The 24,817-nt window shown below is 36.8% G+C and overlaps 1 protein-coding gene across 4 annotated transcripts in view; it reads left to right on the plus strand.

The window, feature by feature from the left end:
• The window catches only part of EYA4 (EYA transcriptional coactivator and phosphatase 4), a 291,369-nt gene extending 266,874 nt beyond the window's left edge, over nucleotides 1–24,495 (plus strand). For 2 of the 4 annotated variants that reach the window (XM_062186786.1, XM_062186788.1), the window contains 7 exons: nucleotides 5,828–5,917; nucleotides 12,366–12,424; nucleotides 12,532–12,692; nucleotides 15,695–15,809; nucleotides 17,309–17,430; nucleotides 19,278–19,378; nucleotides 23,838–24,495. In XM_062186786.1, coding sequence (XP_062042770.1) covers nucleotides 5,828–5,917; nucleotides 12,366–12,424; nucleotides 12,532–12,692; nucleotides 15,695–15,809; nucleotides 17,309–17,430; nucleotides 19,278–19,378; nucleotides 23,838–23,918 — 729 coding nt within the window. In that variant the 3' untranslated portion in view covers nucleotides 23,919–24,495. Of the gene's footprint in view, nucleotides 1–5,827; nucleotides 5,918–12,365; nucleotides 12,425–12,531; nucleotides 12,693–15,694; nucleotides 15,810–17,308; nucleotides 17,431–19,277; nucleotides 19,379–19,417; nucleotides 19,519–23,837 lie in introns of all 4 variants that reach the window. The other 2 variants (XM_062186787.1, XM_062186789.1) reach the window with 1 other exon arrangement.
• Nucleotides 24,496–24,817: the final 322 nt, after the last annotated feature.

The following is a 24,817-nucleotide window of genomic DNA, read 5'->3' on the forward strand; positions in this document are numbered from 1 at the left end:
TTCTCTACAACACTCACCTTGAAAAAAAAAAAAAAAAACCCGACCCCACCTGTATCCAACAGCTGAATGCGGCTGCAGATCTCAAGTATGTGCTTGCACTGCTAGGCTAATTATTTCCAGCTGACAATTTTGCACCTGCTCTCTCTTCCAGTCTTCAGATTCCCTTCCCAATTTTGTTCAGATTCCTCCTGCTCAGTTAACTGAGGAGGACAAAAAGCACACTGAAAATAATTCCCTTATCTTGGCCCTACAACGTTGTAACCCTAAATCTATACTCATATTCTCTGCCTTCTCTTTGCACACGTCCTGTGCCCTAGTTCCAGGCCCTTGCACTTCCCCTAGGAATCCTGAAATCACCTCTTTCTCCTTGCATTTCAGCTCCCTGCTTTTCTGATTCTTCCCATCACCATATTGCATGCCTTGCAACCAGAAACACCTGTTGAGCCCATTCCTGTTTCTTCTCTCTTTATTTGCTCATCCCCAAATTTCCTTTGTCCAAGTTGACATGACTTTGTCCAAGTTTGAGGAATGACCTTCATGCCAAATTGAAGCCTCTATCTTGGTTTCTCTAGCTGTGGTCTCTTTTGTGCATTTGACTCTGTTTAGCACTTGTGCTGTCTTCCGATACTCGCTTCCTTTCCCTTCCCTGCACGGATTCTCTGCTTCACACTATTCCTCACGCAACAGATCATTCTCACCTCCAGGCTGTGCATATTTCTACCATCATATCAGTGCATGGTGATTCCTCCACCTTTTTCAAGCCTCGGTTCTCAGCTACTGCTACCTGTGAGGGGATCACCCTGCATTTCCTTTAAGTTAGCCAGAACATGTATCTGCATTACCACAGGGTCTGCCTAGCCTAGCCTTTCCCATCACCACCTGTCATCACCTGAAATGCTCATATTTACTAGGTCTTTTTTGTCTGTTTATCAGACATTTTCATGCAGGAATAATATACAAAGCTCCTAAAGGCTGAAACTTGCCCTTTTTGGTTCTCTGTTCTTGGCCCAGAATTTGAACTGCTGAACACATAGTAGGCACTCAATAAATATGTGATAATTCAATGACTGTTCCTGAAATCATTATCCAGTTCCTACTAAGAACTCTTAACACCACTCCCTATCCATCTCAGACAAATATCTCAGATGTTAAGTTTCCCATCTGATTCATGATGGAATTTCATTTAATCTCTTATCACGGATTAAAGGAGTTCATGTATTCTAAATAATCCAGCAGCTGTTTCCACTTTGGTTCACAGAGCTGGATTGTCCTTCTACTTTCTTGCACATCCTCTGTCTCTGTGTGCTCAAGTCCACAAATGTGTTTTAGGTCCCAAAGGAATTATTTTTCCAAGGAGGTCTTAAAAAAAGAGTTCCTCATTTCTTTAAAAATACATAATTGCTGCATCTCCTGAGATATTTTTACAGTGTGTCCCTAGAGGAGGAATTCCAGCTGATGGCCCAGTGCAGGGCAGAGGCCCCTAGACAGACAGTCTGGCTCCAATTTATGCTCTGTACTAACATGGCTAATAGGCGTTAGTATTTTGATTTAGAGAAGTGCTGTACTGGATCCTGACTGGTTATATACTGGTAACATCTGGCTTAGAATCACACGTTTAAAGGCCAAGGGTTATTATTCTCTTCATCTTCCTCCTCCTCCTCCCCCTCCTCCTCCTCACCCTGCTTCTTTTTCTTCTCTCTCTCTCTCTCTTTCTCTCTCTCCCCTCCCCCATGCTGCCTCCCCAGTGAAATGTCTTAGGAATAGTTCCAGGTTTTGATAGAGCAGTACACAGAATAAATTGGCAGAAGTTCAGCTTGTCCCATATTAAACTCTGTTGTAGACCCTTTGAACCTTTTGGAACTGTTAAATATGTGTAATATGTATCAGAGCTTCCACAAAACCCTGTTAGTGCCTCTATTATCCCACTTTTTGCCTCTATCCAAGTTTTTGTAATCACTTCATTTTAGGCTCTATACTCAACACTTACTTCAGTTAAGCAGAAAAAAAAATGCAACTCTTGATTCTTAGGGTGCCTGTAATTCTGCAAACATCTAATGGAAGTGAGCAAACATCTCTGGATTTTTGGATTCAGTCCAGAAGTATGTTTCACTCTCAGATGCCTGATAAAACAGTGGGCTTGCAGGCACTGGCAGTTCCTGCACAGTAGTGTCTGGCAAGGTGGAGAGATCCAACATTACACACACCAAATGCCCAGTCATCTTTCCTGGATTCTTAGATCTGTGGGTCCTTCAGCTGGAAAAATGCAGCACTGTAATCTTCTTACTCAGAATTAGCTGTCCCAGTGACTTAGTAAACTGGAAAAGGCAAAAAGTAAAATTAGATATTTGAAAGTAAGCCCTCACCAGACATTCTCTTAGAAACAAGACCACCACCTCTTACAGGCATGGTTTTCTTTGGCTTGTGACATGACTGTCCCTGGCCCATCTGTGCCAAGCCTTTGGCACGGGCGATCAAACACCTCCCTTTCAACAGGACTTGCTCTCTGGAAACCTTCGTAAAATGCAGCTAGTTCACACTCCGGCAAACCTCAAACCTAAACTTTCCCAGTTAACAAATGATATTTTGCCAAAATGCTTACTAAGTCTTGGCTCTAGGAGAGTGTGTAATGTGGAATCACCACAGCTTGAAAAACAAATGAACAGCCCTCCCAGTGCCATGGGGTTGCATTCCAATGGAGTGCTCAAATAGAGTTTTCATCATACCATATGCTAGGCTTGCTTGCTCAAGGATTCTTGAGTTTTTTTTTTTAAATTATATTTGTTTGCATGCTTATCAGGTGCACAAAATGCATTCTTCATGGATTTTTCTTCCACTGTTTGCATGCATGGAGAGTTGGGTATTAGGAAGCATGGACTCAATGAAAGTAGCAATCAAAGAGAAGCAGTTTTCTCCCATCCCTGTAAATCTGATCTGTAATGCTAAGAATGCGAGGAATGAACATCAGAAACTCAATAATTTTATTTAAAACTTAAAAGGAAAATTTGGCCAATCATAAGATAAGGGTTTAACCAACCTAGTCTCCAGGAGGAAAACCTTTTAAATAAGATATTTCTGAACCCCACTTGAAATATATATCTGTAGGGCAGTAATCATCAAAAACATAACAGAGGAGCGTGGAGCCCAGTTTTATTGTCTTGCATCAGTGAACATTCCTGAAAAGCATAGAGCGTCACTAATGGAATTATATGTTTTCATGCTGTAATTACATTTGATTTTTCCTGATATTTCTGCAGACGTTTTGTCCATGGTTCCATGACTAGGCAGAATATTTACTACTTTTCTCTGTCCTCTGCATACCTAGTGCACATCCACCCCCAAAGAAGAAAAAGGGACAATCATAGGAATTTTTTAATAGAAAAAAATTTTTTAAAAATACATAGGGGCCAATGTTGTGACACAGTGGTTTGAGCTCCCACTTGCAACACTAGCATTCCCTTTTGGAGTGCTAGTTTGAATCCTAGATGCTCCTTTTCTGATCCAGCTCCCTGCTAATATGCTTGGGAAGGCAGCAGAGGATGGCCCAAGTACTTGGGCCCCTTTATATATATTTGTATGTATATGTGTATATATATATATTTGTATGTATATGTATATATATTTGCATATATATAAAACTCTGAAGGCTGAATCAATGTATACATAGATATTTTTATATATAAATCAAGAATATATACATAACATATTCAACCTTCGGAGATTTTCTTTTAGCCAAAGTAAAATGAACATTAAAAGGGGGGGAGCATTTTAAATTGAAAGAAACAGAGAATGGGGTTCTTTTGAGCTCTAAAATTCCTTGAGACACAAAACAGGTGTTTAATATTTCTGTTATTGTTTTTGAGTGAATATTTGTTGGATAAAACACAGTTTATTAGATCTTTGTGTCCATTGCTCCAAAGGATCCTGACACTGTAGTATAGACTCTGGCAACAGAATCAAGCTGACTGCAGGACACAGTGCCAGGACACCACTGAATGCATGCATAGTCAATATCCATGTTTAAGACATAAGAATTTCTAGCTATTGAACCCACAGATGCCTCTTATGAGGAAATGTTAGAAAATTATGTTGTACTACGACATAGTATTGTCTTTGTGTCTCCATCTTCTCTCACATCAAGTCAGAGAGTAGGGTTCTATAAATCTCAATGACCCGGTAGCACTCAGTTACCCAGCTCCTATTTTTTAGCATGTATGTCCCATTCTCTAGTTATAATGGCAACAGAATACAGGGCTGACACTTCAAATATGTTTACACCACAGGGTTTCCTCCTTGAAGCGTTACAGAAGGAATAAATGCATAGACACGATGTAGATGTGCAATGAGGAAGGACTTCTACTTGCAGATGGAATCAGTCCAGGGACATAGGGGAAGACCACTCGGCCTAACCTAGTTGTGTATTCTTATCATATGTTGAAGAAAAGTCACCATTACATTTTCCCAAGTTCAAGCACATTTCTTGAAATCCCATTTATTAGTATGTTCAGTTCTTTCCTCCCAAATCCCTTCAGTCTGGCTCCTGGCCCAGCCACTCAACCCAAATCACCCTCTGAGGTCTTCCAAAACAACTTCTCAGCCAAAACCAATAGTATTCTTCTAGGCTTGTCAGCTTTATTCAAAACCATATTCTTCTCTTTGCTAACACCCATCTGGTCTCAAATTCTACAGATTTCTCTCTTCCAGGTTTTTGGTTTTCCTTACCTCTACAGTCACACCTGTAGGAGCTCTTCTTTAAACAATATTCCAGTGTTGATCATTTAAGCACAATATTTATGCATACCTTACTTCCCTATTCATATCACTGAAGTCCCTTTACTTTTTAGTGTTTCACTTCTTGATGCCAGGCCTTCAGCTGCAGTTAATCACAGTAATAAAACAGCGCTGGTCTTGATTCTCAGCTCCTTGCTGCTGTTTAATATCTTGGTTTTTGTAAACAAAAATTGAGTCATTTTGACTCCTTATAAACTCCTTTACTGTCATTAAACTTCTCAAAGCATATGTTTTCTTGATTATACTTACTGAGTTAATGTTTTTTAATTATACTCCACTCTTCCCTCTTCAGACTTAGTCAAATATGAGGATTTTTAAAAATTATATGGAAAATTGAATCACCTGATACATTTATTGAGTGCAAAATTTTTGAATTTCATGCATAGTGTTATCAAAATATTTAATTTCTGTGGGATTTTTGAAGATTCCCCCCACATAGATTAGAGCAAATTATACACGTATGTCTGGGTAGAGATTCTTATTAACTCATTGATCAAATTGTGGTTAAAAATGAGACAGTGGTTGTACCAGCCTCTACCAGCTCTTTGTATCCCACCTAAGATAACATTTGATGCTCAAGACCTACACACATGTGATCAACTATTTATCTCCATCTTCTAATTCTGATGTTCCCATTCTTAAAGAGAAATCCTTCCCTCTTTTTAGCAAGTATGCTGTATTCTTCAGTATGCTATCCAAATACCTTTCTCCAAAAGACTTTCCATGGAGCATAAGGGAATTGTGTCATATGAACCAGTTAGTTGTCCTCCTCCTTCTCTCCTGAGCATACAGCTTAATGTAAAATGGATCATCATTCTTTATGCGTGTGTAAATTCACATAGAGTCACAGGTGTAGCCACTAATTTGGCAGTCTCAACCCTCTGGGGAGACACATTTTTGCAATATTGGAAAATAATTTGAACCTTGGGTAAAATTCATATAGTCTTCTCTTATCTTCCACAACAATATGCACTTAAAATGCTTTAAATAGTAACCATGGTTGCAGAAATTTTACATCATCTTTCAATTTTCTTTTCAGGATCCTCCTATGGCTGTGACCCTTGGACTCCGAATGGAGGAAATGATTTTTAATCTTGCTGATACACATTTGTTTTTTAATGACTTAGAGGTAAGAATTTTATAGGGTAAGAATAGTTGTATTCAAATCTAAAATGCTTAGATGGTTTCTCTATATATAGATAACCTCAAAAAATAGAAAGAAATTAAGCCTAAAAAGCCCATAAAGTTCTTGTCAAAAAAATCTGCATATACAACCACAAGCAGAAAGCTAAATTGTGTTCCTGTGAAACAGATACATCCAGGAGTGTACTGAGAACAAAATCTCCTGGAAAAGGATGTGGTCCACTTTGTTCTCACTTATTGTACACTCCTGTACATCACTCCTGATTCTTTTGATGCCCCAACCACAACCCACATGGCACCTTTGGAATCAGCATTAGCTTTTCCAGGTTACTAGCCAGGATGCTATTTGAGTTAATGCCTAGAAAATATGCAGAGGTACTATTCATGGTGCTAGCATGGATCATTAAATTTCACAGACAGTCTGAAACCTAACTTTAGACAATACTGCCTTTCCTCATTTCCTCCCTTCTGGATAAAATGATGGTAGACTTATTTATGTTGCACATCTGATGGGTTTCAGTGCGTTTATTTCTTCTTTTACTAATTTATTTTTTGATTTCCCACCTTAAATGGTAATAGAGTTTGTTAATGGGAAACAAGAGGAAGAAAAAAATAAAAACACCAAAGTAGAAGCAGTCAAGAAAAATATCCTCGGAGTAGCTGAATATGAACTGCTAAGAGTAATATAACCTGTGTGCTAAAGACCTGAGTTATTAGACAATCAGATGCTAGAATTTGAAAAAACTAAAGAATTTGGACACTGAATAGAAGTACTTCCCAACTGAGCGTAACTGTGCTGCACTAGATCTCTCCCCACCCTTTAAATTATATGTTTAAATTGATTTTTAAAGGAAAAGATTTGTCTATGATTCATATTATGAGTACAGAGGAAGATTATTGTTATTGAATACCACCTTATAGGCAGTTTACGTTGGGCTTTAAATAATTAGCAATGCTTTGAAATAAGCGTATTTATTTAATATATATTAAATATGTATATTTTGCTGGGGAGAAACTATAAAGGCCACTGCTGAAAAACCATGTCCGAGGTTACCTGTTAGTTCAGTGGTAGAACTGGAATTGAAGCAAGTTTTCTGGCTCCAGCCTGTTCCATGCTGAAACTAAAAGAAATGAGAAAGAAAAATCAAGTTGATGAGCGAACCAAATAAGCTTTTAAAATTGACGAAATCTTTTATGAGACAAGAGAAGAAAGTCAGTTACATTTGAGACATGAGACTAAAAATTAGTTCAGGACATCCCATAAATGCATGTGCTGAAAATCTACCATGTCATAGCATGTTGTTGTTGTTTTCTCTGTAGTGAATCCATGTGTTTTTACTGGATAATAAAATCTCTATTTAAATAGTTTTAGTTTTTTTTCTTTAATGGACCATATGAAAGATCAGTATATCTAGACAGGTTTTCCTGCTTTAAATAATGAGAAGTAATAATCACTTCTCTTAAAATCTGATTTAAATTAATCCTACTACTCTTTACTGTCTAGCATACAGAATGATTTTATATATACCCGTTAATCAGGAACACATTTCAACTTGTTTGTAACTTGAATTTTTTATTCACGGTGGTAATATTTTAGATTCATTTTTCCATTGGCTGACATAGATGAGTCTCATTCCACAAAGAAGTCTAAAATTAATGCTTTCAAAACTTTAAATTGGCTTTATCCAAGTTTTATTGTGTTTATTTCATTTGGTTAATTAACTTTTACTAAAAATAAATGAAATTTATTCCTTATTGGAGTGTTGGAAGCCAAATGGAATAAATTTTCTACTCAAAACACCAAAGTGAGAAGGTGAAAGTAGCATTTAATGAATTTATAAATACCTTTAGCAAGTTTAAAATGAATATTGGTATATCAAAAATATGTTGTGGTCACGTTTAGTGCTTTAAGACTTGTTATTTTGGATTAGAATGCCATGTTTAATGTGTATTTAAAATCTCGGCAGGATCTCATGATAAAAATGGGAACTGAAAAAGTATTGGTGTCGACTTTCTCTTCTCTGATTATAGCTTTTTAGTTGAGTTTTATAATGTGATAAAAATTCCATTTGACTCAAACCCTAAAACATATCTATTTAACAAAATAAATCAATGAAATAATCGAGTGCCCGTATATAAGTTGACTCCACCTCCTTATACATGCACACACATGCATGCCTGCACATCCACATGAAGTACACCAGGAAACTCAGACGTTTTTCTGTGGAAGGCTTTTTTTAGCCTAACAGTTAAGTTGCTGGTTAAAACCCCTACAACCTATATCAGAGCACCTGGGTTTGAGATCTGGCTCTGGCTACTGCTAATGCAGATCCTGTGTCACTGCCACCCAAATGGGAAGCCTGGATGAAGCTCTGAGCTCTGACCTCTGACCTGGTCCAGCCCTGGCCAGAGTGGACATCTAGGAAGTGAAGTCAGTCTGTCTCTGTCTCTCTCTATCTCCACCTCTTAAATAACTAAATAATTAATTTTTAAAAAGTTAGTTATTGACTTAACTGACATAAACAGGCATTCATTAATAAATCTGAACAATAACTTTCAAGATCATTCAGTGTAGTTGCATGCATACCTACTATTCTTCTGTGTCTGACTTCGACAATCAACTTTACTTTCACACAATTTCTCACTTTGATAAACCTCTTGCCACCACAAATTATCGACCAAAATTAAGTTATTTATGCTTCTGTTGACTAAAAAAGAAATTCCTCAAGAGAGTATCTCCACCCTTACCTTATTATGGTTTTTCCCCCTTGTATATTTAATCTCACGGGACTCTTTTTTTAACCTAAAAATCCAATTTGAGACTCAAATCCTTAAATAGCTACTGCAACATATGTAGTCGCAGCTGCTTCTCACATAATTCCCTAAAAGATCCAGATTTAAACCCTTCTCACAGACACTTCAATGCGTTCTGCCCAACTGCAGAGAAGGCAAACGCTGCTCCTGCTAAGAGAATGTTCTCTGTTTGAATAACGTGTTATTTCAGTTAGAATAACTTCCAGAAAAAAAGGCACCAGGGACTTTGGGGTCACAGAAGTGAGAAAAGACTAATGTGGAATATAACTGATAAATATCAGCGACAACTTTGTGGTCACCTTGTACAACAAAATTAAAGCATTTCAGATTTGTATCAGAATTATTTCAAATATTTGAGGTATTCTATTGAAATTTGTTAATGCCAAAGCACTACATGCAATGTTTTTAGTATTTCAGGTTTTGGTCAAAATGGTTCTTGCAAAGGTCTCAGAGTGAAAACTAATAGAAGAATAATTATTTAGCTTTTCCTAAAAATGTAAGTAATTGAAGTTCAAGTTTCTTTCACTGGACTTAGTACTCAGGCAGACGTCCAGAGTCAACAGGCATAGTTAACTAGGCATAAATTTAAAGAGAAGTTAGATTTGGAAAAACCTCAAACATAACTTCAGATGCAAAACTCATGGTCCAGGAGGTTTGAGATACCATTGTCCTCAGGACTAAGAAATAAATTTGGGGACAATTTATATACAAATTAGTCCTGTACATTAATACTTGAAATGTTAGAGAATTTCTCTAAAAGTTAAAATTGAAAGGGTGAAATATATCTTATAATTGCACCTATGAAGTATATGAAACTTGTTATCTTTATAATAACAAAAATACATTGAAAAAAGGATACCTTCTGATTATCAGAGTAATTTACAAGAATCCCCCTGTTTTGAATATCTTAGCTTATTATAAAAGAGAGACACGGAAGTTATTTACATGAAGATTTAGAATTTCAGTGTAACGGGCAACTTTCCTGTGATACCATTTTTTTTTTAATATTTAGGTCAATTGGATTCTTTTTTTTAATGATTTTATTTCTTTATTTGAAAGAGTTAACACAGAGAGAGGAGAGGCAGAGAGAGAGGTCTTTCGTCATCCACTGGTTCACTCCCCAGTTGGCCACAATGGCCAGAGCTGCGCAGGAGCCAGGAGCTGCTTCTGGTCTCCCACGTGGGTGCAGGGGCACAAGGACCTGGACCATCTTCTATTCCTTTCTCAGGCCATAATAGAGAGCTGGATCAAAAGTGAAGCAGCCGAGACTCCAGCTGGCACCCATATAGGATGCCGGCACTGCAGGTGGCGGCTTTACCCACTACACCACAGTGCCTGCCCAGTGATACCATTTCGGTATGACTTAACTTCAGTTTATACACTCCCCAAGAATGCTAGCGTTTCTAAGGAATGCTTCTGTCATCTAGAGCTAATTTGGTGCCTCCATATTCAGAAGGCAGAAGTTCATCTCCAACAGTTTTGCTATCTGGTAAAATCTCCCCCCTTTTCTCTAAACCCAGGTCTAGAGCTACTAATAAGGCTTTTGATACTTTTCTCTGGGACTTTTCTAAAAACGTAAGGCCTGCTTTGGTTACAGAGGGCCAGGGTAAAGGCCTGTCGGGGCACAACTCTAGCAGCCTAAGCCCCGGGTCCTCCCTACTGTGCTTGCACTACTCTTCCTATCAGGACTGTTCACAGTCCTCACCTGCCAAAGTGCTGGCATTGTACGTCACCATAACTGTGTGTTCAAAAGTTGATATGATTGTGGCAATACTGTCAAAATGATCGTTTGTCTGGACTTCTGCCATTTGTTAAAGAAAGAATTATTGAGGGATTATTTTATAACAGATTATGACTTCCAGTGAGAGTTTATCCTGTTGAACCAAATACAGCCCTCAGGGAGCTGCTAGTCAGATTACATTTTCTGGCCCCTACCTGTGCCTGTGAATTGAGATTTAGTCAGACATTGCTAAAACCAAGATTTATGTAAGTTATATGAACTTTTAAAATTAGTTCTTTCACGTTATATGCCAAAATTTTACTGATTGCGATAACTACTGACTTTTGTATTTTTAAATGACACTTGATTCAACTAAATCACTTTAAAATTGATGTAGGATTAATACCCTCTGTGTGGAAAGCTGGGGTCTAGATATTAAATATTTGACTCCTGGATACTTCCAAGTCCTATTATGAAGATAAATAGTAGCTGAAAATCCTTTGTTTAGGATGGCATATTTCAAATATAATGAATTTTTAAGAATTGATTTTGAGGGGTGGGTGTTGTGGCACAATGAATTAAGCTACCAATTGGAACTCCCACATCCCATATCGTAGTACCTGGTATCAAGTCCCAGCTCCACTTCCAATCCAACTTCCTGTCAGTGCACATTCTGGGAGGCAGCGGATAACGGATAACGGCTCAAATACTTGAATTCCTTTCGCCTATGTGAGAGACCCAGATGGAATTCCTGGCCTGTCCTAGCACCAGCTAGCATCTGAGGAATGAACAAGCATATGGAAGATCTCTCTCTCTTTCACTCTCTCTCTCTCTCTCTCTGTACATGTATTTGTTTCTCTCTCTGCCTTTCAAATAAATAAGTATACAAACTTAAAAAAGGTTGATTTTGAGTGGTAAGCACCATATGTACAATCAGAATCTGTATGAATAAAATAATTTAAGGCAAACAAAAGAAGCTATTAGACAGCTGAACTATACTTGTTTTAGGGTTACTTATTCAATATACTATTCCAGTCATAATGTATTTATTATTCAGAGGACTGAGTATTTTAAATGCCATAGCCAAATTCCACCTTCAGATCATGTAATATTTCAGTGGAGCTTTGCCAGTTATTTGAGGGCACACTAAAACTCAGAATAGCAAAGAAGAATTGAGTCCTTATCTACAAGTTGCTATTTGTATGAAGCACTATGTAACTGAAAAATTAAGTCAATTATGTAGACATATTTACATATCAGTTATTTTCCTTGGAATTTATAGTACATTTGAGGTAGGTGTAAATCATTACTTTGATTTAAGATTTTAAAAACGTCAAAAAAGAAAATGTCAGCTCTTGTGATTATTTTTTTTTTTCTGTGTTAAAAGAGACAGGCTTTTTTAAACAACACCAGCATGGTTCTTTCCTGATATATTTGGTCTAGCAAAACACAGGAAGTCATAGGAGTCTCCCAGGACACCATAGCTGAAGCCTACCCCACTGTTGCTGCTCAACAAATAATAAATAATAGTAATGCTTAAGTTCACACAACAGAAATTGGTGAAAGAACTCACATGATTAGCAAGAATTCAAAAGAGAATTTCTTATCGATAATTTTAAGATTAAAATTGTGCTTCTTTTAACTGCTCCCTGTTCCTTGCTGCCATTTATTTTCAGACCCTTTTTTATGGCACTTTCATGGATTTAGAATTTATTGCATAGAAATGGCGCCATGGCCCAGCATAAAGAGTAAGATGGGAGATGATGGATAAATGCTGCCATCTACTGGCAAGCATCTCATCAGATGGAAAAAACATGGTGATGAGCAGCATTTGAAAATATATACATATATTATATGTAATGTTTTTATATATATATAATGTTTCTAATGTTTTTAACAGGAATGTGATCAAGTTCATATAGATGATGTTTCCTCGGATGATAATGGGCAGGACTTAAGGTAAGCTATGCCTTTCAGTATGCTGTTTCCTACAGAAATTCAGCTATGGAGTTTTGCACATGTAATTATTTCTTTTATTTCTTTTTAATGTATTTTGGGTGTTGCAGTACCTACAGTTTTGCAACTGATGGCTTCCATGCAGCTGCAAGTAGTGCAAACCTTTGTTTGCCAACAGGTGTAAGAGGAGGGGTTGACTGGATGAGGAAGTTGGCTTTTCGTTACAGAAGAGTGAAAGAATTATATAATACCTACAAGAACAATGTTGGAGGTATGTGTGAATTTTTTTAAATCAAATAAAGGCTGTCCAGGTATAGGGAGGATTTAAACTGTAGTTTCATGTTAGAGGCCTCCCTCCAAAGCATATGTTGAATCACAGCCCAACTTTGAAGTTTCTTGGAATTCGTTGGGGGAAAATTATCTCAAAATAAAGCATCTTTTGTGAAAATTTGTGCCCAGTTGTTTGGTTAAGATTTCTACAGGGCATTTAGTTCACTTCATCAGCTGTTACACGGGACATTATCAAGAAAACCAGACAGAAGAATTGACTGGGGCAATGGGAAGAGTAGCTTTCTAAACATGAGAATCACAGAGACATTAGCAAGCATTCCCTTTCAGATAAAATTTAATCAGTGGTTTATGTAATTTCAGAGATGCTCAATGAATCTATTTCCTTTTTAAAAATTGCATTTTTTTATGGAAGTATGACTTTCCCATGTGCAGATAGTTTTAACTATCATTATCATGACTTTTAAAAGTTCAAATACTCTTTTAGAAAAATCCAAATGATTTTATAACCATCTGTATATTTTATAGGTGATATAAAAACCCATGCCACCAAAACTAAGATCCTGATTGTGCTTCTAGACATAACAAAACATGATTATCTCTGTTGCTGCGATGAACTTTACAGCAACAGTATTCCTAAGATTAACTATGATGTCACAGAAGATTTTCTTCCTAGGGTTTTGATTTGTTTCTTCTTTTTTAAAAAAGGGATGATGATGGAACAACATAAATTGGAATCCAAAATGAAATGATTAAAAGCTAAATACATGTGTTCCTTCTATACATAGGTATATTCACATATATGTCATATTATATAGTAAAATGTTCATGCATACCGTATTTTTCACATATACCCATATACATCTTGAGGGTGAGACTGTGTGTCTGATCACCTTGTATCCCAGTGCCTAGCTCTGAGGCACACAATATATTCTCAATAGTTACTCACTAACCACAAGATAACAGAAACAAAACTGTAGATAATGGTAATGTTAGACCAACAGGGAGCTTAGATATGGAATTCCTTCATTTCCAGATAGGAAATTGAGCTCCATAGACCACTTACTTGTACAGTATTCTAGGGGAGAAAAAATCTCTGATTTTCCAATTTGTTTCAATCCAAACGAGAGACATTTGTAAAATCAAATAAACAGATTTTCTAGTTAAAAATCCATTGAGAGAAATATATTTAACCTAAAAATGAATATTACTTTGGGAAATTGGAATTGATTTTTTAAAGATTTACTTATTTATTTGAAAGGCAGAGTTAACAGAGACTGTGTGTGTGAGAGAGATATCTTCCATGAACTGGTTCACTCCCCAGATGGCCATAATGTCCAGGGCTGGGCCAGGATCCTGGAACTTCTTCCAGATCACCCAAGTGGATTCAGGAGCCCAAGAGCTTGGGCCATATTCTGCTGCTTTCCCAGGCACATTAGTAGGGAGCTGGATCAGAAGTGGAGCAGCTGAGATACAAACCAGGGCCCATATGGGATGCCGATGTCTCTAGCAGCGGCTTTACCCTCTACACCACAACACCTGTCTCTGGAATTGACTTTCATCATTTATAGTATGTCACTATTTCCTACTTTTAGTGTATTACTAAAATTATTTTTAAATTAAGAAGATTGCTATCAAAATAATAGTATCCCTTAAAAAGTGTAAAAAAAGAACCTCAGATCAATCTTCTGTCATGTGTGAACAGTTATTTTATTGGAATGAAGATGAGTAACACTTGCTGGAAATTATGAATTTTCACTAAAAACTTACTCACCTGTTTAAGTGCTCCCAATGTGCTGAAGTACAAGTCAAGTAACATGATCTTATTTTATTACAAAAAAAAAGGCTTAATCAGTTGAAATAAGCATTAGCATTCCTACCTGTTTTCTCATCTTTCCTGAGCTTCACCTCAGTGTAGTTTCCCACCATTGTCTGTAAGTGTGTCATACACTTTGGGATTTTTTTTTAGTTCTCAGTTCCTTTTTACAAAACAAAATAATTATACTAGTGTTACTAGTAACTAGTATTACTGATAATATTAGAAACATTCTAACAGCTATGTATAATTCCATAATTACTTTTTTAAACTTTTATTTAATAAATACAAATTTCCAAAGTACAGCTTTTGAATTATCACGGCTTTTGAACAGGCTGGGCAGGGTGGGCTGTGGGCTCATCTCTGAGCCTGTGTTTGGGTTCCTTCCCAGTTGAGACCACCATAATTATTTTTTTAATTTTTAAAACAATTTAAAAATTTGAGAGGCAGATACAAACACAGAACATCGATCTGTGTATCCATTTGTTCACTTCCTACATACCCAGAAGAGCCGGGGCGGGGCAGATCCAGGAGCAGGTAGTTCACTCCAGGTCTCTCACTTGAGTGACAGGAGCCCAGCATTTGAGCCATCACCTGCTGCCTCTCAGGGTCTGCCTTGCTAAGACTCTGAAGTCAGGAGCAGGAGCTGGGAATTGAACTCAGGCACTCCACTGTGGGACAAGACTGTTTAAACCCTGGGCTAAAAGCCTGCTCTGTTACTGTTTCAAATTGGAAATGATGGTGATTATTAAGAAACTAAGCATTTTCAGACAGCCTTAATAGCTGAAGTCTGGGAGAACTTCACTGTTCCTTCAGACCTGATCTATCTGTGCCTTGGCGTGGAGCTTCAGCTTGAGAATGTTCTGAGCTCTTCAGGTGGCTGGCATCCATTGCACTAGAGTCCCAGCTCAAGGAGTGCAGAGGCTGGGTCCACTTTTCAACTATTACATCCTCAATGTTTGGCCCAGTACCTCACACCCAGAAGCTGTCTGATGAATATCCTCTCCATGACTGAATGAATAATCAATTCTGAAATAAAGGACTAATATTGATATAAATCATTTCTGACATAGGCTTAAACAATGATCCGTTCTAGACAGAAGGGGAACTGAATGACTGTTCCTGAAAAATACTCCTCTGCTGATTCTGCCTTGTTTTCGGTGCTGTAGGACTCCTTGGCCCTGCCAAGAGGGATGCGTGGCTGCAGTTAAGGGCAGAGATTGAAGGTCTGACAGATTCCTGGCTAACAAATGCACTTAAGTCTTTATCAATTATTAGTACTAGGTAAGTGGGATGGTTGTCCTTTCCCTGTCTGTTATATTGCAGGTATAGTTCTAATAGCACCACGTAGATCAAAATGTTAATTCCTAGACTATTTTAGAGTTTGGAGAGAGCTAAATTCACTGAGTCCAGAGATTTTCAGTGTGTGTTTGTGTTGGCACAGGAGGAGGGGTGTTGCTTCTCAGAATCACCAGTTTGCATCCTCTACCCACCTCTTGTCATATCTCTGATGCTCCCTATAGAAAGGTTACATGGGACCTTTGTATATGAACAAAGAAAACACCCTGTGAAGAAGGGAGAGGGTTGATGGCAAAAACAAAATGGTACTGTTTATGCAAAGAATGTATGTTTTATATCCTGGGTACCATAATAGAGAAAATGCATCATTTAAATGCACCAGAAAAGCAAGAGTAAGCTCTTGAAAAAGTTCTTAGCTTATGTTTTGTTTGAACAAAACAGTGAAATGCTGTCTTGTTAAACAACAACAGGAAAATGTGATTTTAAGAAAAAATTGGTATAACAAGAAAGAGGTGGAGAAAAAGCATCCAGTGCACATTGAATAGTTACATGCTATGGAACTTGTTAAATCGTGCATATGTATCGCCATTGGTGGTCTTCACAACACCTGGGAAAGTAGAAAAATAAATACTTTGTTGAATAATATATCAGAGCCTTTAGAAAAGTTAACCTACCATCTGAACCCAATTCTTCTTCTATGAATATAGTGTAAGGACATAATTAAAGATGTGGGAAAAAATAAATGGCATTGTTTATAATATTGAAAAATCAAAAGCCATCTAACTTAACTTCTTAAAATTACAATCCATTCAAATAGTAGAGTAGTGTGCACACCTTGTTTTGTTGGGAGAGGGGGAATAACAGATTATTTTATATAAATGAATGGGCTCCTGATAAATAAATCAATAAATAAAGTAGAATACAGTGAGAAGATCCTAATGGGAAAAAAATCCACAAATGTCAAGAAATATTGAAAGTAAATGCACAAATATTGAAAGTAAATGCACAAATAGAGAGAGCATATATCTTTGGACAGCTAAATCACAATTGAAGCTTGAATTTTCTTCTTTACATCTATCTGCTTTTTGCAAAATTTCTATTATAATTATATGCCATATTTATAATTAAATAAATAATGCAAACGAATGTCACATAGTGTAAAAGAGGTGAGATTTCATATCAAAACCATGTCTCTAAACTTAAAAAGCTTGTGCTTTATTTTATTCTACCACGTTTTCATTCTGTAGCATTTATTGATATGTGACCTTGAATAGCATCTTATTTTCACAAAATAGGACTTTACTTTTCAGTATTAATTAATTATAAGCCTTTATTTAGTGAGTGTCTGCTGATAGGCAGTAACTGCCGAGTATTGAAAGGGGCCATTGACTATGGAATTTAGAAACCATAATGCTGGTTTTAAATCTGCACTATTTGAAATTATCTAATGTTATAAAATAAATGTCTGTTTTCTCCCTGTGTAGGAGTAACTGTGTAAATGTCTTGGTAACGACAACCCAGCTGATTCCAGCACTTGCAAAGGTTCTGCTCTACAGTTTAGGAGGTGCTTTCCCCATCGAGAATATTTACAGTGCAACGAAAATAGGTAAGGAAATTATTTTAAACTTGTATGGAGTATGTTCTCATCCATACTTGAAGGATTTTTCTCCAAGTCTGTTTGTACATAGTTCCATTTTTCATCAATTTGGCTGTTGGAACATAGATCAAAGATAGATAGGTTCATATAACAAAAACCCTGTAACTCATTGTGCCTGTGTATATTTTATGAGAACTGTTGATTAGTGAAATTCTGAAATCAATATCTGGGTATTTTTTACTCATTCTATGTGCTTCATAAAGTGTTACAGCACATGTTATCTAAATAATAATACCGTTTCTCTAACAATGGGAATTACCAGTTTAAGTAGTATGGACTACAGTATATCTCTTTTCATATACAATAATTAGATCTAAGGTTAAAGTACTATTTTGGTGTTACATAGGAATCTCAGATAGGTTGAACTGCTGAGGAGAAAAAAAGTTCCAGAAAAAAATAAGGACTTCAAAGTCAGAAAATATCATCTGAGTTTTCATTAACATGGGTGACTGCAAATCCATGTTTCCAAAAATGTGCAGTAGTCACCAGAAAACTACAGCCTCCCGTATTTAGATAATATAGGTGGAGCCATCTTTGTCTTTGAGTGCATTTTGCAGACTCAGGTATCTAAGAAACAGTTGAAAACAAGCCTCCTCAACTTCTGCCATCTTGAAAGAGTTAAAAGAAAACAGCTCATGTATTCCACTGTCTGTCAAGGAAATGCCAGAGAAAATAAATGGATTGTGTAATGTGCCCTGAAGGTCAACAAACATAGGCTTTGGCACCCTGACAAGAGAAGTTTAAAATCCTAAAATCCCCCACCAAAAATAACCTGCCCTGGGCTTTGTGGAGGTCTGATATTGGCTGGAGTAGAAGGAGGCCCCACTTGCAGCTGTTTCAGGAGTGCAGTTAACAAGAGCCAAGCTCTCATGAAGTAAATTCCACATTGTCACAAGCACCTCAGTTCAGAGTCTAGCTTCCAGTACTGTGCATGTTTTATATGAGTGTATGTGTTTATGCTATCAGGATTTAAAAATAACACTGTGATCTTGCTTTTTGACAAATCCAGTAATTTTATAACAGAATAAGCATTTCTCTTAGGACAATATTCTTTGTTAGAGGCCAAATTATTCCTTATATTCAATGTGAGAAAATAAACAAATTTTTTTCCCTTTAAACTAATTTTTTTAAAGTTCTGAACTGCCAGATTAAGGGGGGAAAAGGTGCAAGTAGCCATGAAAATTCTGGGAGTAAAATTGAAAGAATAATGCCAATGTTGAAAAAACAGAGAACACGTGATGATATTCCCACAATGCAACTGTAGGGTCCTTGTGTATCGTAGGATACCACAGTCTGTGACCCAGTTGGACAACACTTTTGGTACAATTAATCTGAATGTATTAGCTTGTACCTACTTGAAAAAATGAATTGTTTATGAAAGTAAATCCACATCTTAGTATTTCCTTAGAGATAAACTGTCAGCTTTTCACAATAGCATATCCAGGTGACTATACTGCTTAAAATAAATTAGGTGAAATTAATTTTTAGAAATAAACAAGTGTTAAATCTTGAGTTGCCTGTACAGTTTTTCTGATACTCCTTTGGTGGAATAAATCATAACAACATTTTCTCTAGGTCAAGTGCTTAACCCCACTGATGTTTTTGGAGTGTAAAACACATTTGTTTAATAATCCATCCTGAGACTTACACTGTTCAAACATGTGTGCTGGTTTCATAAACCCAGAGGTTGTAAGCTAGTTCAAATGATGTTCAAGAGAAATTAACTTTAACACTTTATGAATCTTTAGGTTAATGAATGCAATGGCTGGAAGAATAAGCAGTGCATTGTTTTTCAGGCAAGGAAAGCTGTTTTGAGCGTATAGTGTCCAGATTTGGCACTAACATAACTTATGTTGTGATTGGAGATGGCCGAGATGAGGAGCATGCCGCTAACCAGGTAACTTCACTCTGAACTTTTATCTCATTTATCTTCCAGGAAAAGAAAGTTGCTTTGAACGAATAATGCAAAGGTTTGGCAGAAAAGTAGTATATGTTGTAATTGGGGATGGTGTAGAAGAAGAACAGGCAGCAAAAAAGGTAACCTGTCTCAAACAATGTTGGTGTGATACTTTTAATGCAAGCCTTTTTGTTTGCATTCCTGTAGTTTGGCCCAGTGACAGCTTGACAAATGATTTCAATTCATAGATGTAAAGCAATAAAAGCATGAGAGGGTCAATACTTACATTCACATAAACCATTTGGAGTCTAGCATTTTTTGCCTGAAAGGACAAGAAATTCAGGAAAATTTTGTTATATTTCTTTGTGTGTGTGCATAAAGTAAATATATATACACAATAAATCTATTTGTGTATATATGTACACATATATGTGTCCATATGCACATATATATGTATATATGCACACAGGGAACACAGGAATAGATTGCCCTGAGGTCTACAAGAAAATACAGAGGGAGAAATATTGTTAAGCACATGCATTTTAACAAGATAAATCATGTTAATGAGCTCCATGGAAAAGCCATGTAAGTGGTTCATGGGCCCCTATTTCATGTGGTCCTCCTTTTGAGTGCCTTGATGTAGATGTGCTCCATGGTGATAAATACTGAGGGAAGATTTAATCTCCAAAACCACTATGAGAAATTTTAATAGCAACTACTGGAATGAGACGGATTATTCAGATCCTTTTGTCCCAATTTAGAGGCAGTGTGCCTCTCATCTACTATGAAACCATTGTCTTCTGGTGAGCCATTGGAACTTGGTTGGAGGCAAGTAGCTGGCTTTGAATATATTCAGAAGATCTCATAGACCCTAGGTATTTAAATAAGTCTTTCATCTGGTCTGCATTTCCAAAAAGAAAAACAAGGCAAGTAAAAGCCATTGAATGGTTGTTTCCCCATCAACCTCTGCCTCCAGATAGTCAATACAAGATCAAGATCTGCCGCATTCTTCACTAAATGACAGCAAAAATATCTTCTAGCCCAGAGAAAGGTGGTAGAATCTATAAAACAAGGTGAAATGATGAGTTAGTATTTTAATGTTGATTTATTTATTATTTTTATTTACTTTAAAGGCTTAGCTGGGCTAGGCCAAAGCTAGGAGCCACCAACTCCACCTGGACCTGCCATGAGGGTGGCAGTGGTCCAAGCACTTGGGCCATCATCCACTGCCTCCAAGGATGCAATAGCAGAGAGATGTGTTGAAGAGGAGTATCAGGGACTCCTGGGATGTGGATGTTCCAAGAAGTGGTTTAACCAGCTATACCACAACACCCTCCCCTGAGTTAATATTTTTAAACAATGACACATCAAGTTATACATTGTTTTACTTAGAAAAAAATATTATCCTTATTATCCTGAGGACATTTTACTTTTCCTTACTTATGTAGGTATTTGAAAACAAAAGACATAGAAAGAGATAGAACACCCATCTATTGATTAATTTCCTAAATGCACATAATAACCTCTGTCTGGGACTGAAGCCATTATCCAAGAAATCAACTCAGATTTCCCATATGGGAAGCAGGAACCCAAATACTTGGTCCATCACCACTGCCTCTCAGGGTCTGCATTAGCAGAAGCTGAAGTAAGAGGTCAAAGCTGGTATTGAACCCACACACTCTGATGTAGAACACAGGTATCTTAACCAGCTTCTTAACTACTAGGCCAAACGTCCATCACCTGAGGACTTATTTACTTACTTATTTATTTATCTAATGTTCATTTTATTTGAAAGACAGAGATCTTCTGTCTTCTAGTTCATTCCCCAAATGCTTACAAATGTTACAGCTGGGCCAGACCAAAGCCAGAAGCCTAGAACTTTACCCTGTCTCCCATGTGGCTGGAAGGGACCTATGTACCTGAGCCATCACCTGTTGCCTGCCAGGGTGTACATTAGCAGGAAGCTGTATCAGAAGCACAGGAGTTGAGACTTGAACCAGGTATTCTGATACGGAAGGAAAGCATTCAAAGTGACAATTTAACTGCCCAGCCAGATGCTGCCCCCCTCCCCAAGACATTTGAATTGAACGTCTAATGAAAGCCTTTACTACACATGTGCATGTACTGGAATGTTCACCTGATATCTTAAAAAAAGAGGAAATAAAACAACATAAGAAGTTTCATAAAAAAGTTGTGGCGATAATAGAGAAATGAAATCATTGATATCTATATTCAGTTAAAATCAAGCAAAATGGAGACAGAGCACTCTATTTTAGAAGTTTTGGTGAGAATGTGTTGTCAGCCATTCTGGGAATTCTCCGTACTTTTCCATCACAGGGAGCTGGTCAGGCTCTGCCTCCCACAGAGCACCTGGGCCTTAATTAGCAGTGTCAATGACCCATGACAGCACACTGGCCCTAAGGACATTCTGTATGAGGTCAGGGCTGCAAACTCAAGAAATACGACTTGGATTGCTGACTGCTACTTGAAATGTTTCCAGTCACGCACAATCGAAATGTCTTCTGGAGTTTGTCAATGTCCTGAGTCCATGTTGTTTTGATTTTTCACATTGGCACCATAATTACACACAACAAACAGCAGTCATTGGTGCAGCCAATCCAGTGAATATTTGCATGTTGTTTAGCCTATATGAAATTTATGTATTTCTAAGTCAAGACTATAAAATGCACTTTTCCAAACCAAAAGCAGTATATACCCTTAAAATGAAAACTTATCAAGTCTACCCAAGTTATCCTTCGTAAGATAGCTGGACATGGTAAAACAATTGTTGTACCTTCTGCCTTAAACCTAAAACCTCAGGAGAAAAAGGCATGACTCCAAATGGCTAAGATCTTGTATAGAATGCTATTTCCAAATGATTGTTTATGTAGTCATAGTTTTGGTGATGGTGAAGGCTTACAATTCTGTTTTGAAAAACAGGTGGTTGGTTCCTCTAGTACCCAGAATGCATGCTTTTCTTTTGGATGTAGCAGTAATTGCATGTGCAGAAATGTTAAGTACTGGTTTGTTACTTCAAATAGATCTGAGCTGAATTTTAAAAACGTTAACTTCTAGGTGAATTCCTGTGCTTTCATTTGACTTTCAACACACATTATTTGAGAAATATAAGAAGGAATTTAAAAGTTTAGATACAGGAATTTCTGTGAGCATAATTTTTCTCTCTCATAGAAATATAAAATGTGAACTGTATATATGATTTTAAATTTTCTCAAAACCATGTTAAAAGACAGCTTGAATTAATTTTAATAACATTAATAAAGCCAATATACCTACAATATTATTTGTCAACATCTAATCATTATAAAATTGATTGATGCAACATTGCGGGGTTTTTTGTTTCCTTTGTTCTGAGTCTTTGAATTCAGTTTGTATTTTAAATGAGGCTAATGAATTTCAAGTTCCCGAAAGCCATAGTGGCAAGTAGCTACCATACTGAGCAATAGAAAATTATATAGCTACAATGATTATTATCGAGAATGCCTCATTTTCTAAATAAAATGTTTTTCCATATTTTATAAAGATATTTCCATATGAACATGAATGTATATTCCATACAAATATATTCTAGCACATGTCATCAACTCAGACTTATAAATAACGCTTTTGTTTTGTCAGTTGCTACAGGATAATGTTTTCTTTTTTTCCCAGTGGGGTCTTTTCAGGCCCCTATTTTTCCCCAAGCCAGCCCTTCCATGACATTACACACTTATACACTGTATACTAGTATACATTTGGAGCACTACAAACCATTAAAATGTCAAAGATTTTCTGCTCCACAAGGCTTTAGTTTTGTTCCCTTGGGGATGATATCTCCCTCGTTTAAAATGCATGCTAGTGTACATTCAACTCCATGCCAATGAAATAAATCAGATCAACTCTACCAGTTTAAGTTATTATTTATCCAAGACAAGGAAGAAAGTTATTAACTCCACAATTTCTTCTACTTTATGTGGTCCAACTTACAATTATTTTTCATATAGAAAAGAATTCACCCTCCTCTCCTGACAAAGTGTTTTGGTCTTAAGAATTTCTTCATTTCATTTTATTTTATTTTCAACTGAGAGGTGGACCTTTGCAAGAAATGTATTAATGAAAACTTGCTTCATGTCAGCCAAGTAGAATTTTTATGCCTGCTTGCTTTCTCAGATACTGATGTTGATGATGGTACATTCCAGAATAGGTAGGAAACTACCTAGGGAATTCCAATATTTGCTTTTCTTATCATTAAAATCCAGTTCAGATCTATTTCTCTATCATGTTGATGATGCCCTATTGGTGCTGCAAGTCTTCAAGTAAGGTCATCCCTCCTTTAACTTCCCTTCCTTGAACTTGGATGGATCACACATTCTTATGTGTGCCACTGCTTCGCTGAGACGATGGTTGTGATCTCTCTCCATTCCTTCCTCCTCCCTTTTCTCTCTCCCATCCCTCCACACAGCACAACATGCCCTTTTGGAGGATATCAAGTCACTCAGACCTCTTGGCTCTGCATCAAGCACTGGAATTAGAGTATTTGTAACTGTGTTCTCTAACTGGAGACCCATTTTTTATATTTCAACTACACTGAATTTTTATGTGTGATTCAATGCCTCTGGCTCTACACATATAAATTGTCTTAAAGGATGAAATCATGTTTGGAATGAAAATTCCAGAATGAAGAATTCAGATTGCTGAATGGAATTAAACTATAGTGCTACGGAAAGAAAACTCTATGGTCTTATATTTACAACACTTTAATGTTTTTTTTTTTTTGAAAAAAAAAATTGTGGTGGTTGCTGGGACAAACCAAATGAGTCCTAACTGGAATTAACAGCTTTAGCAAAGAACTCTAACCCTGCAGAGCAGCAACTTCCAAGCTCATCTGACAAGGTGGTCAACAACATTCCTCACAATGGGAGATCTTCTCAGCCCTGAGGTTTGAAACTGACTTTAGCCTACCTAGCCCAGAAAATCTGAATTGGAATGCACTCAGACTGTATAAGGACAGTCCTATCCAGATCTGTAATTTTGTGTAAATTATTGATGAAAATAATTTACTGTGACTTTATTAACAGCTGACTTTGAAAGTGGATGCAATTTTTCTTTCATTTGTTGGGGAGGGCAGAGGGATGGGGTAAGGGGATATAATATTGTCTCTTTTTTAAGTTTGGCAAACAGAATGTTCATACTGATGTGTTGTGCCTTAAAGACAAGACAACGTCTGTGTGTTACAATGTAACTTTGGTTAAAATCTCTGTAGATAATGAAAACCAAAAACATTTGTTATAATTTTATCATGACCAAATTTAAAATTCAAGCTATCAAAGCCTAATGACATCAGCAAGGAACTGAGCATTTGTTGCAATAAGAAAACAATAATAATAAAGAAAACTTGTGTTTATTTCGGTTCTTAATAATTCCAATAATTGTATGAGGCAT

The sequence above is a fragment of the Lepus europaeus genome, chromosome 3 (genome assembly GCF_033115175.1).
Source record: "Lepus europaeus isolate LE1 chromosome 3, mLepTim1.pri, whole genome shotgun sequence".
Taxonomy (NCBI): Eukaryota; Metazoa; Chordata; class Mammalia; order Lagomorpha; family Leporidae; genus Lepus; species Lepus europaeus.